The sequence below is a fragment of the Bombina bombina genome, chromosome 8 (assembly GCF_027579735.1).
Source record: "Bombina bombina isolate aBomBom1 chromosome 8, aBomBom1.pri, whole genome shotgun sequence".
Taxonomy (NCBI): domain Eukaryota; kingdom Metazoa; phylum Chordata; class Amphibia; order Anura; family Bombinatoridae; genus Bombina; species Bombina bombina.
The window spans coordinates 337,034,853-337,047,535 of NC_069506.1; the positions used below are offsets into that span (position 1 = coordinate 337,034,853).

The window sequence follows — 12,683 nt, forward strand, 5'->3', positions numbered from 1 at the left end:
TTAACTCCCTTTCAGGGATTTAAACACGGTGTTGCAGATTTGCCAGTGTTAAAATGACATGCAATACAAATTAGATGGCATTTTTTCCACTATAATGACCCTTTTAAGCTTCCAGACTTCATTTTTGTAACCAATCACCTCTCACATTTTTTTCTTGGGTTTCTGCATTTTTAACGCCCATGAAAATCACGATGACCATAACGATTATTGTAATAAGACTTTTTGAAAATGTTTCCACATATTATTGTAAATAAAATGCAAACTAAACTGAAAACGTGGTTCAAAATAACAACACGTTTATTGTAAATCTGTGTCCAAATTATGTTCGGCATAAACTAACTTTATTTCTCCTGAATTAAAGGGACAGTCTAGGCAAAATTAAACTTCCATGATTCAGATAGAGTAGCATCTTTCTAATTTACTCCTATTATCAGTTTTTCTTTGTTCTTTTGGTATCTTTATTTGAATGTAAGCTTAGGAGCTCAGAAAGTGCTACCCAAGTACTGGACCAAAAATGGGCCGGCTCCTATGTTTACATTCTTGCTTTTTCAAATAAAGATGGCAAGAGACAAAGAAACTGATAATAGGAGGAAATTAGAAAGTTGCTTAAAATTGCATGCTCTATCTGAATCATGGAAGTCTTTAGTTTTGACTAGACTGTCTCTTTAAACATTTGATAATTGTATTCCCATTTAATTGAGTTTAAAAGTATTAATGACATTATACAATACATGATTGCAGTTAATTTGATGTGATTTCTTCAGTAAATGTTACTCCGGTTATAACAATAGTTACAGAAGAAAAACAAAGCACAAATTGTAGCGCTAACTGCTTTGCGAGTCTAAAGGGAACTGAATCATTGTTCCAACCAGTTAGCTTACACGCCAGCTGGGACCTATTCTCTTTTGAAGGGTGACTGTTCCCAAATAATTTGTAGACTCAAGGACTGTGGTTATACAATACTGACTTTAAAGGACAGTCAACACCAAAGGTGTTTTGTTTAAAAAGATAACACATTTACTATCGATTCCCCAGCTTTGCACAACCAACATGGTTATATTAATATACTTTATAGCATTTAAACCTCTACATTTCTGTCTGTTTTTTAGCTATTACAGCCTCTGATCACATGCTTTTTATTTGATTTTCACAGCAAGAGACTGCTAATTCATGTGGGTCATATAGATAACATTGTGTTCACTCCCGAGGAGTTATTTAAGAGTTGGCACAACACAGTACTAAATGCAAGTCAATAAATATTGTGATCAGGGGGCTGTCAGTAGATGCTTAGCTACATGGTAATCAGAGGTAAAACGTGTATTAATATAACTGTTAGTTGTGCAAAACTGGGGAATGGGTAATAAAGGGATTATCTATCTTTTTAAACAATAAAAATTCGGTTGTGGATTGTCCCTTTAAAGGGACATAATACTCATATACTGTATCAGTTTCAAGACAGGAAAATATCACATGAGCATCTCTATGTAAAAAAGAGAGATATTTTACCTCACAATTTATTTAGATCACCAGAGTAAGTGCTGTGTTAATAGTTATTGCTGCTGTAAAGCTGCAAGTTGGGGAAACAAAATCTTCCTTACTCAAGCTTAAAGGGACAGTCAAGTCCAAAAAAAACTTTTTTTTATTTACAAGTCAAGGTTTATATTTATTGTGCGTGTGCTAGTGTAGTGCAAACTACAATATTCATGTTGTATAATGCGGATGTGTAATATCCCTAAAGTAATACATTTCTATGAGGGCTTACATTGAAATTATTCATGTTTGATAACGCTCAAATGCAATTAGTTTTTCATCTAGTTCTTTGCTGTACACTTTCTATGTTAATGTTACAAGACTTGGGGGTCGATTTATTAAGCATCAACACCCTTATTGTTTCTGGTCCACCAGAAACAGAAGTTATAAGAAGCAGCAGTCGTAAGACCGCTGCTCCTTAAAAGGTGGCGGACTGAAATCATCCCGATCCGATAAGATCAGGATGATTGACGCCCCCTGCTAACGGCCAATTGGCTGCGAGTGAGAAGGGGGTGGCATTGCATAAGCATTTCACAAAAAACTTTTATGATTCAGATAGGGCATTTAATAAATTACCAATTTTGCTTTGTTCTCTTGGTATTCTTAGGAGGTTCATATGCTAATTTCTTAGACCTTGAAGTCCGCCTCTAATCTAAATGCATTTTGATAGTTTTTCACCACTAGAGGGCATTAGTTCACGTGTTTCATATAGATAACATTGAGCTCATGCACATGAATTTACCATGGAGACAGCTCTGATTGACTAAAATGCAAGTCTGTCAAAAGAACTGAAATAAGGGGGCAGTCTGCTGAGGCTTAGATACAAGGTAATTACAGAGGTAAAACGTGTATTATTAAATCTGTGTTTTTTATGCAAAACTGTCGAATGGGTAATAAAGGTATTATCTTTCTTTTTAAACAACAAAAATTCTGGTGTTGACTGTCCCTTTAAGAGACTTCATAGTGAACAAATGACAGGCTCTATAATTTGTTAGAATATGTCATTTTAACACTAGTGACCCTGCAATGCTTTGTACTTTAAATGAGCTGCAGAGCACTGCTGGTCCCGAGCGAGAACTGACACCCAATAAACAGTGGTAGTCTCACAGCTGGGTTATGTGTTCATGTTTACAACTAGTCCTAATTGCTCACAATAAAACCATCACCAGGGGTTTCAAGTGGTTTAAAATGTTTATTCTGTATGCCAGTGTTTTTCAACCAGTGTGCCGCGAGAGATTCTCAGGTGTGCCGCGACAGACTGACAACAGTGTGACATATTTTTAAAATTTTGCTTGTTTTTTATTCTGGGATGTTTTTTTATTTTAAGTGAGAAGATGACTGAGGGTTACTGCGCAGTGGCAGCTCGCCTCCCCGACCCGTGTTCACACTTAGAAGGAACCCCCACCCACCACAACACGTGTCTAGTGCCGGCTCTACACGCAGCACCACGTGACACTTCAATCCCCCATGCACTGTTACTGAAATTTACTGTACCAACATATCATCATGCTGTTTGTAATTTGTGTGTGCAGTGCAAGTTGACTGCAGGTCGAATTCATATCCTGAAAAAAACATAACCAAGCACCTCCATTATGATTCACTGTTTCAGGAGTGTAACGTTCAAAAAAGTCCTCAAATTTACTATTACCACCTTTATATCTTCTTTCTTGGTCATTTGGGTGTGCAAGTTGACTGCTGGTCAAATATCACTAAAAAAGCATAATTAAGCTAGCACCTCCATACTTTTACATAATTTTACTAGAGTTCAGGAGGGAAACGTTTTTAAAAAGAAGGAAAAACAGATTATTTTTTTTTTGTACTAGAGTTGAGGAGGAAAAGATACCAAGAGAATAAATAGGTCAATAGAATTAAGTACATTAGTTTATATATGTATTGTATCTGCTGTCTGAATTGTTTTGTTGTCATGTGTGTGTGTGTGTATATGTATGTGTATGTGTATGTGTATATATATATATATATATATATATATATATATATATATATATATATATATATATATATATATATATATATATATATATATATATATATATATATATATATATATATATATATATATATATAATAGAACACTTGGTAAGTAAAAAGCGCACACATAGACTATCAGCAATATAATTTCAAAGGTACCTGTATATCGCTCACTGTCCGGTAACACGCTGGGGAGCAATTGGATCAGAGTGTATGGAGATCTGCAGCTGTGGAGACTGAGCCGGTCTGTAATCAGCGTCTGAGTAAATAAAGTATATTCCACTGGGTTGTCCCCACTTGTAGCGCAAAAAACCTCTCCAAAGAAAAGTAAAACTTCCTTTATTGTGATATCAAAAGTAAAAACATGACAGCCTACACACGACTGTAATAAAGCACAATATGTAAAAACACAGTGTCAGTGATCTGAACCACATGCAGACATGTTTCGTGCAGTTGCGCACTTGATCACTGCTTGCTAAAGCAGTGATCAAGTGCGCAACTGCACGAAACATGTCTGCATGTGGTTCAGATCACTGACACTGTGTTTTTACATATTGTGCTTTATTACAGTCGTGTGTAGGCTGTCATGTTTTTACTTTTGATATCACAATAAAGGAAGTTTTACTTTTCTTTGGAGAGGTTTTTTGCGCTACAAGTGGGGACAACCCAGTGGAATATATATATATATATATATATATATATATATATATATATGTATATATGTGTGTGTGTGTGTATATGTATGTGTATATGTATGTGTGTGTGTATATATATATATATATATATATATATATATATATATATATATATATATATATATATATATATATATATATATATATATATATATATATATATATATATATATATATATATATATATATATATATATATATATATATAGTGCTCCACAGATAATATTTTTCCCAGTGCGCGGGGCGCACTTTCAAATTTTTAAATATTGGGAGGTATGTGACAGGCTCATCAGGCATCATTTACAACCATGACATATTGACATTCATTCACAGACAATGATTGTTTGTGAATGAATGTCAGTATGTCGTGTGTAGTTTGTAGGAGGCATGACAGCACAGTACAGTGTTTGTATGTGTGTGTGTGTATATATATATATATACTGTATTAGGCTACAATGTGTGATTTTTGGGATGGTGGTGTGCCGCAGGATTTTTTAATGTAAAAAAGAGTGCCACAGGAAAAAAAAAGGTTGAAAATCACTGCTGTATGCAATTCAGTCCTTAATTGCTGGTATTATAGCAGTCATTTATACAAATGACTTTTTTGTCCCCTTATTTTGCTACTTTTCCATGTAATTTAACTCTGGCATTTGTGAAATTTCTAATTCTCAAACCTTGAAATGTCCCCTGCCCAAGGCTAACTTTGCTACACATCTGCCTATAGTTTGTTTTATTACATGATAACTGCAAAGCAATGCATTTTATACTAACTTTATCACAGGGGCTAGTCATTTCTGTATACTAAAGCCAAGATTGGCTCCTTCAAATAAGGCAGGTGGAGTTTGGCTATTAAAAATTAATTGCAGTAAAAATTATGTTAATTTGTTTTAGAAACCTTAACCCCTTAATGACAACTGACGTACCAGGTACGTCATCCAAAAACAACCAGTTAATGACAATAGACGTACCTGGTACGTCAGTTGTCTAACAGAGTGCTGGAAGCGATCGCAATAGCTTCCAGCAGCTCTCAGGGTATTGCAGTGATGCCTCTATATGGAGGCATCCTGCAATACCTTTTTAAAAGACTCAGATGCAGAGAGAGCCACTCTGTGGCCCTCTCTGCACCGGTAGCGATGGTGTCTTTCGTTGTTGGGTGGGAGCGTAGCAGGGAGGCGGGTGGGCGGCCCATCGCTAAACGGCATCCAGTTCCTGTGAGTGCAATGTGCACGCCGGGTGCTGGAAGCGTGCAGGGGGCCTGCGGGGGGGGGGGGCGCACGTGTTCGTTTGTGCACGCGCATTAGCCACTGACACCAATGAGGAGGGAGAGGGGGGGGGAAAGATTTTAAAAAATGTAAATATAAAAGGATCTGGGTGGGGGTGGGGTATTGTGGGGGGGGGCTGCTACACTACAGAAAAGGTTTAAAGTGCAAAATAAACAAAATATACTTTTGTTTTTGGGGGCAAACTGGGTACTGGCAGACAGCTGCCAGTACCCTAGATGGCGGCAATTAGGTAGGGGAGAAGGGTTAGAGAGCTGGCGGAGGGGGGGGGGGTCAGCGAGGTTGGGGGCTAAGGCAGGGGTCCATTACAGTTAAAATATTTTATTTTTATTTAGTACTGGCAGACTTTCTGTACTTAAGATGGCGGGGACAATTGCGGGGTGGGGGAGGGAAGAGAGCGTTTGGGAGGGATCAGGGGTGGGATGTGTCAGGTTGGAGGCTGATCTCTACCATAAAGCTAAAATTAACCCTGCGAGCTCCCTACAAGCTACATAATTAACCCCTTCACTGCTGGGCATAATTCATGTGTGGTGCGCAACAGCATTTAGCGGCCTTCTAATTACCAAAAAGCAATGCCAAAGCCATATATCTGCTATTTCTGAACAAAGGGGATCCAAGAGAAGCTTTTACAACCATTTGTGCCATAATTGCACAAGCTGTTTGTAAATGATTTCAGTGAGAAACCTAAAATTGTGAAAAATGTAAAAAACAATGTTTTATTTGCTCGCATTTGGCGGTGAAATGGTGGCATAAAATATACCAAAATGGGCCTAGATCAATACTTGGGGTTGTCTACTACACTACAGCTAAAATTAACCCTACAAGCTCCCTAATTAACCCCTTCACTACTGGGCATAAAACACGTGTGGTGCGCAGCGGCATTTAGCGGCCTTCTAATTACCAAAAAGCAACCCCAAAGCCATATAAGTCTATTAATGAACAAAGGGGATCCCAGAGAAGCATTTCAACCAATTTTGCCATAATTGCAGAAGCTGTTTGTAAATAATTTCAGTGGGAAACCTAAAGTTTGTGACAAAATTTGTGAAAAAGTGAACTTTTTTTTTTTTTGTATTTGATCGCATTTGGAGGTGAAATGGTGGCATGAAATATACCAAAATGGACCTAGATCAATACTTTGGGTTGTCTTCTAAAAAAAATTTACACATGTCAAGGGATATTCAGGTATTCCTGACAGATATCAGGGTTCCAATGTAACTAGCGCTAATTTTGAAAAAAAAGTGGTTTGGAAATAGCAAAGTGCTACTTGTATTTATGGCCCTATAACTTGCAAAAAAAGCAAAGAACATGTAAACATTGGGTATTTCTAAACTCAGGACAAAATTTAGAAACTATTTAGCATGGGTGTTTTTTAGTGGTTGTAGCTGTGTAACAGATTTTGGGGTCAAAGTTAGAAGAAGTGTGTTTTTTTCATTTTTTCTTCATATTTTATATTTTTTTTTATAGTAAATTATAAGATATGATGAAAATAATGGTATCTTTAGAAAGTCCATTTAATGGCGAGAAAAACGGTATATAATATGTGTGGGTACAGTAAATGAGTAAGAGGAAAATTACAGCTAAACACAAACACAGCAGAAATGTAAAAATAGCCTTTGTCCTTAAGGGTAAGACAATTGAAAAATGGTCTGGTCATTAAGGGGTTAAAGGGACATGAAACCCATTTACTTCTATTATTTAATTTGCTTCCTTCTCTTGTTATCATTCGCTGAAAGGTTTATCTAGGCAAGTTCATATGCAGCAGAGAATCTAGGTTCTAGCTGTTGATTGGTGGCTGCATATATATATTGAATGTGATTGGCTCACCCATGTGTTCAGTTAGAAACTAGTAGTGCATTGCTGCTCCTTCAACAAATTATACCAAGAGAATGAAACAGATTAGATAATAGAAGTAAATTAGAAAGTTGTTTAAAATTGTATTCTCTATCTGAATCATGAAAGAAAAATTTTGGGTTTCATGCCCCTTTAACCCTTTGAGTGCTAAGCACTTTCCCACCTGAGTGCTAAGGTTTTTTTTAAAGGGTTTTTTATTTTATATTTAAAAAAAAAAAAAATATATATATATATATATATTTGTACTTTTTTTCCCCATTTATTTCAGATCCCCAAGACTTACACTGTTGGAAAGGTTAGATGATTACCTATCCAACGGTGGTCTTGGGGGTCTGTAGCTGCTTAGATGCCTGAGATACAGACTTCTAAGCAGCATGCCCCCTGCTCCTATATTTAACATTAAGTATAAATAAAGTTGCACGGTGACATCATCACGTTATTGCGCGTGACGTCACCGTGCATAACGTGAAGCCCTGGCGATGCCTGTCACTATGCACTATGTCACCGATTGCCGTGGTAGGAGTGGGTGGGAGCCCTCAGATCTCCCTCAAGTTGGGAGAGTGCTAGGGACGTCATTAGCAGCAGAGTGGGAAACTCTGTGACGTCTCAGAGCCGTCATTAGCAATCAAGGGGTTAAAGGGCCATGAAACCCAATTTTGTTTTTCTTTCATGATTTAAAAAAAGCAGACCGTTTTAAACAATTTTCTAATTTACTTCTATTATCTATAGTGGATATAAAAAGTCTACACACCCCTGTACCTATAAACTGTACAACTCAATTGAAAAAAAAAACTGAAATATTTTAGGTAAAGGTAAATAAAAATAAAAATTAAAATATGGTTGCATAAGTGTGCACACCCTTTTATAACTGGGGATGTAGCTGAGTTCATAATTAAGCAATCACATTCAAAATCATGTTAAATAGGAGTCAGTACACACCTGTCATCATTTATAGTGCCTCTGATTAACCCCAAATAAAGCTCAGCTGCTCTAGTTGGTCTTTCCTGAAATTTTCTTAGTCGCATCCCACAGCAAAAGCTATGGTCCACAGAGAGCGTCTAAAGCATCAGAGGGATCTCATTGTTAAAAGGTATCAGTCAGGAGAAGGGTACAAAAGAATTTCCAAGGCATTAGATATACCATGGAACACAGTGAAGACAGGCATCATCAAGTGAAGAAAATATGGCACAACAGTGACATTACCAAGAACTGGATGTCCCTCCAAAATTGATGAAAAGACTAGAAGAAAACTGGTCTGGGAGGCTGCCAAGAGGCCTACAGCAACGTTAAAGGAGCTGCAGGAATATCTGGCAAGTACTGGCTGTGTGGTACATGTGCCAACAATCGCCCGCATTCTTCATATGTTTGGGGTAGACGGCAAGACAGAAGCCTTTTCTTACAAAAAAAAACACCCAAGCCTGGCTAAATTTTGCAAAAACACATCTGAAGTTTCCCAAAAGCATGTTGCAAAAGGTGTTCTGGTCTGATGAACAATAATGAACAGTTCCAAATACCAGACAATATTGGCACAAAACCTTCAGGCTTCTGCAAGAAAGCTGAACATGAAGAGGAACTTCATCTTTCAGCATGACAACGACTCGAAGCATGCATCCAAATCAACAAAGGAATGGCTTCACTAGAAGAAGATTAAAGTTTTGGGATGGCCAAGCCAGAGCCCAGACCTGAATCCAATTCAAAATCTGTGGGGTGATGTGAAGAGGGCTGTGCACAGGAGATGCCCTCGCATTCTGACAGATTTAGAGTGTTTTTGTAAAGAAGAGTGGGCAAATCTTACAAGTCAAGATGTGCCATGCTGAAAAACTCATACCCAAAAAGACTGAGTGCTGTAATAAAATCAAAAGGTGCCCAATAAAGTATTAGTTTAAGGGTGTTCACACTTATGCAACCATATTATTTTAGTTTATTATTTTTATTTCCCTTTACCTAAAAAGATTTCAGTTTGTTTTTCAATTAAGTTGTATAGTTTATAGGTCACATTAAAGGTGGAAAAAGTTCTGAAATGATTTCTTTGTCTAAATTTTTTACATCACAGAAACCTGACATATTAACAGGGGTGTGTAGACTTTTTATATCCAATCTATTTTGCTTCATTCTCTTGATAGCCTTTGCTGAAAAGCATATCTAGATAGGCCTTGTAGCTGCTGATTGGTGGCTGCACATAGATGCCTCGTGTGATTGACTCACCCACGTGCGTTGCTATTTCTTCAGCAAAAGATATCTAAAGAATTAAGCAAATTAGATAATAGAAGTAAATTGAAATGTTGTTTAATTTTGTATTCTTTACTCAATTCAGGACAGAAAAAATGTGGCTTTAGTGTTCCTTTAATACTTGGGTTATATGTTGTTCTATAGCAACACAACAGTAATACCTTGTTAATTATAAGGTGTTTATTGTCCCTTTAAGTGTGTGCTTTTTTTTAGATAAAGTATTGAAGTAGAAAATTCTGATGATTAACCAGAATTTTAGTTTTTTTTTTTTTATCTCCTAATCCATGTAGTAGGTGTGTAATTGACTAAGTATAAAGACTTTAAAGGGACGGTCAAGTCAGAAAAAACTTTCATGATTTTAATAGGGCATATAATTTTAAACAACTTTCCAATTTACTTTTATTACCAATTTTGCTTTGTTCTCTTGGTATTCTAAGTTGAAAGCTAAATCTAGGAGGTTCATATGCTAATTTCTTAGACCTTGAAGGCGACCTCTAATCTGAAAGCATTTTGACAGTTTTTCACCACTAGAGGGCGTTAGTTCATGTGTTTCATATAGATAACATTGAGCTCAGGCATGTGAAGCTCCTAGGAGCAAGCATTGATTGGCTAAAAATGCAAGTCTGTCAAAAGAACTGAAATAAGGGGGCAGTTTGCAGAGCAATAGATACAAGGTAATCAGAGGTAAAAAGTATATTATTATAACTGTGTTGGTTATGCAAAACTGGGGAATGTGTAATAAAGGGATTATCTACCTTTTTAAACAACAATAATTCTGGTGTTTACTGTCCCTTTAATGCTTTGGAACAGCATATGGGTGTGCTATTTTCGTAGAAGATGTAGTTCCCTTTCAAAGTAAAATTGAACTATTAAATAAGATGAGGGAGTAATTGCTCATTTATAATTTAAAATCTTGTCTTCCAAGAAAGTCAAACAATTCCTCTTAGTGTAGACAATTTATTTTTTGTTGCCACTAGAGGTAGCTTAAAGGGACAGTCAACACCAGATTTTTTGTTGTTTAAAAAGAAAGATAATCCCTTTTATTACCCATTCCCCAGTTTTGCATATCCAACACAGCTATAATACAAGTTTTAACTCTGTAATTATCTTGTGTCTAAGCCTCTGCTGACTGCCCCCTTATTTCAGTTCTTTTGACAGACATGCAGTTTAGCCAATCAGTGCTCACTCCTAGGTCACTTTACGTGCATGAGCTCAATGTTATCTATATGAAACATGTGAACTAATGCCCTCTAGTGGTCAAAATGTATTAATCTTAGCGGCAGTCTTCAAGGTCTAAGAAATTAGCATATGAACCTCCTAGGTTTAGCTTTCAACTAAGAATACCAAGAGAACAAAGCAAATTTGGTGATAAAAGTAGATTGGGAAGTTGTTTAAAATTGCATGCCCTATTTAAATCATGAAAGTTTTTTTGGACTTGACTGTCCCTTTAAATATTGGATTGGAAATTTGCACAGCTGTAACAGAAAAAGTGTTCAGATTCTAATACCCTTATGAATCAGGGGACCAGTCAAAATGATGGGATTCAAAATGGGCCATATTACAATATCATTATATTCACATCTGTATAATGCATAATGTCTCAAAATAAAATTAGATTATAATCATATTTTTAGCTAAAAATGACACAGGAAATAAATTATGAATTTAACTGTATTTACTGCTCACATTTATGAATTCATGTGATACATTACCTAATGCAAAGCTTATGACATTATAATTAACAAATTACTGATATCTGCTTTGTGGGGGTGAGCCGGGGGCTATAGTTCCCCCACACCCCGTCAATAGAATTATTATGGAAATAAATATTTCTAACCTACAAGATAAAACAAGATGATTGCTGAATTTAAAAGCACAACTAGGGAAAATTAGAAGATTTAAAATGTGGATTTCACTAAATATTTTTGGCAATCCATAGCAACCTTTTATACACATAAATGATTTCTTTACAGACAGCAGTAAAGGTTAAGTATTGTGGGTCTTCAGCAAGGATTTAACTTTCTTTTCTTTGTCTTGTAGATGACTGGACTTGATATTGACAAAGACCACATTATTGAGATGGCCTGTCTTATAACAGATTCTGATCTCAATATTCTTGCAGAAGTAAGCATCTTTGGAACAATACTGAGCTGTCCTTTTAAGACATGACAGTTATTTCTGTTAAAGAAATCTAACCCCCCCCCCCCCCCCAAAAAAAAATAAAAATGTTTTCTTTCCTAAGATATGGAGAGTCCACAGCGTCATTCAATTACTAGTGGGAATATCACTCCTGGCCAGCAGGAGGAGGCAAAGAGCACCACAGAAAAGCTGTTAAGTGTCACTCCCCTACCCATTATCCCCAGTCATTGTCTTTGCCTCTGTCAATGGAGGAGGTGAAGTTTGGTGTCTGAAGAAATTAATTCCTTTTTCGGGTACTTTTCCCTGCAAGCAAGGATTTGGGTTTAGCTGAGTCCACGTCAATCTCTTCAGTAGAGTAGTGGTGGCTTTTAAGCAGTTAGGAAGTTGTGAGGTAGTCCTTGCTTTGTTTCCTAACACATTACTGCCCATGGTACAGAAAGCCAGTTGGTTACTCTGTTCTTTCTTTTTATACAAGTCTCTGTAAGGAGTATGTGTCCTTTCACTCCTTGTGAGCTGTGTTCCTGCCGGACAGCTAGACTGCAGGTAAGTGCTTTTGTCTTCTAGGTCTTGGATACTTGCACTTCAGAAGAATGTCATATGCAGTAGATTATGTATGTTGAGACTAGGGGTTATTGGAACGTTTTTCCTCTTTGGGCTAATTTTGTTGAAACACTTTATTAGTTTGTGTGTGGCTTATGTTTTATACAGGGATTTATGTTTAAACTTAAAATTTGGCAGTTGGTTTTCTTTGCTTGCTTAGCTAGAACAGGCTAACTGACAGACTGCTTGAGCGTTTGTGTAAATTAAGCTCCGGTGTTGTAGGCAGAGGGAAACGTACACCTTTTACTTGCTGCGTAGTTTCCGCTCTCTGCCGGTCATGTGACTTCTCTCTGCTGTCGGATATTTACGGAGCGGAGCAGCGTCATTGAATTTCAGTTTCTTCAGTGTCGATCTACTATATGATCATTTT

The 12,683-nt window shown here is 36.7% G+C and overlaps 1 protein-coding gene across 1 annotated transcript in view; it reads left to right on the forward strand.

Annotated features, from left to right (window-relative positions):
• REXO2 (RNA exonuclease 2) overlaps nt 1-12,683 on the forward strand; it is a 121,792-nt gene that overhangs the window by 5,790 nt on the left and 103,319 nt on the right. Inside the window, exon 2 of the mRNA XM_053691576.1 lies at nt 11,615-11,698. Within this exon, the coding sequence (XP_053547551.1) occupies nt 11,615-11,698 (84 nt within the window). The remainder of the gene's footprint in view (nt 1-11,614; nt 11,699-12,683) is intronic.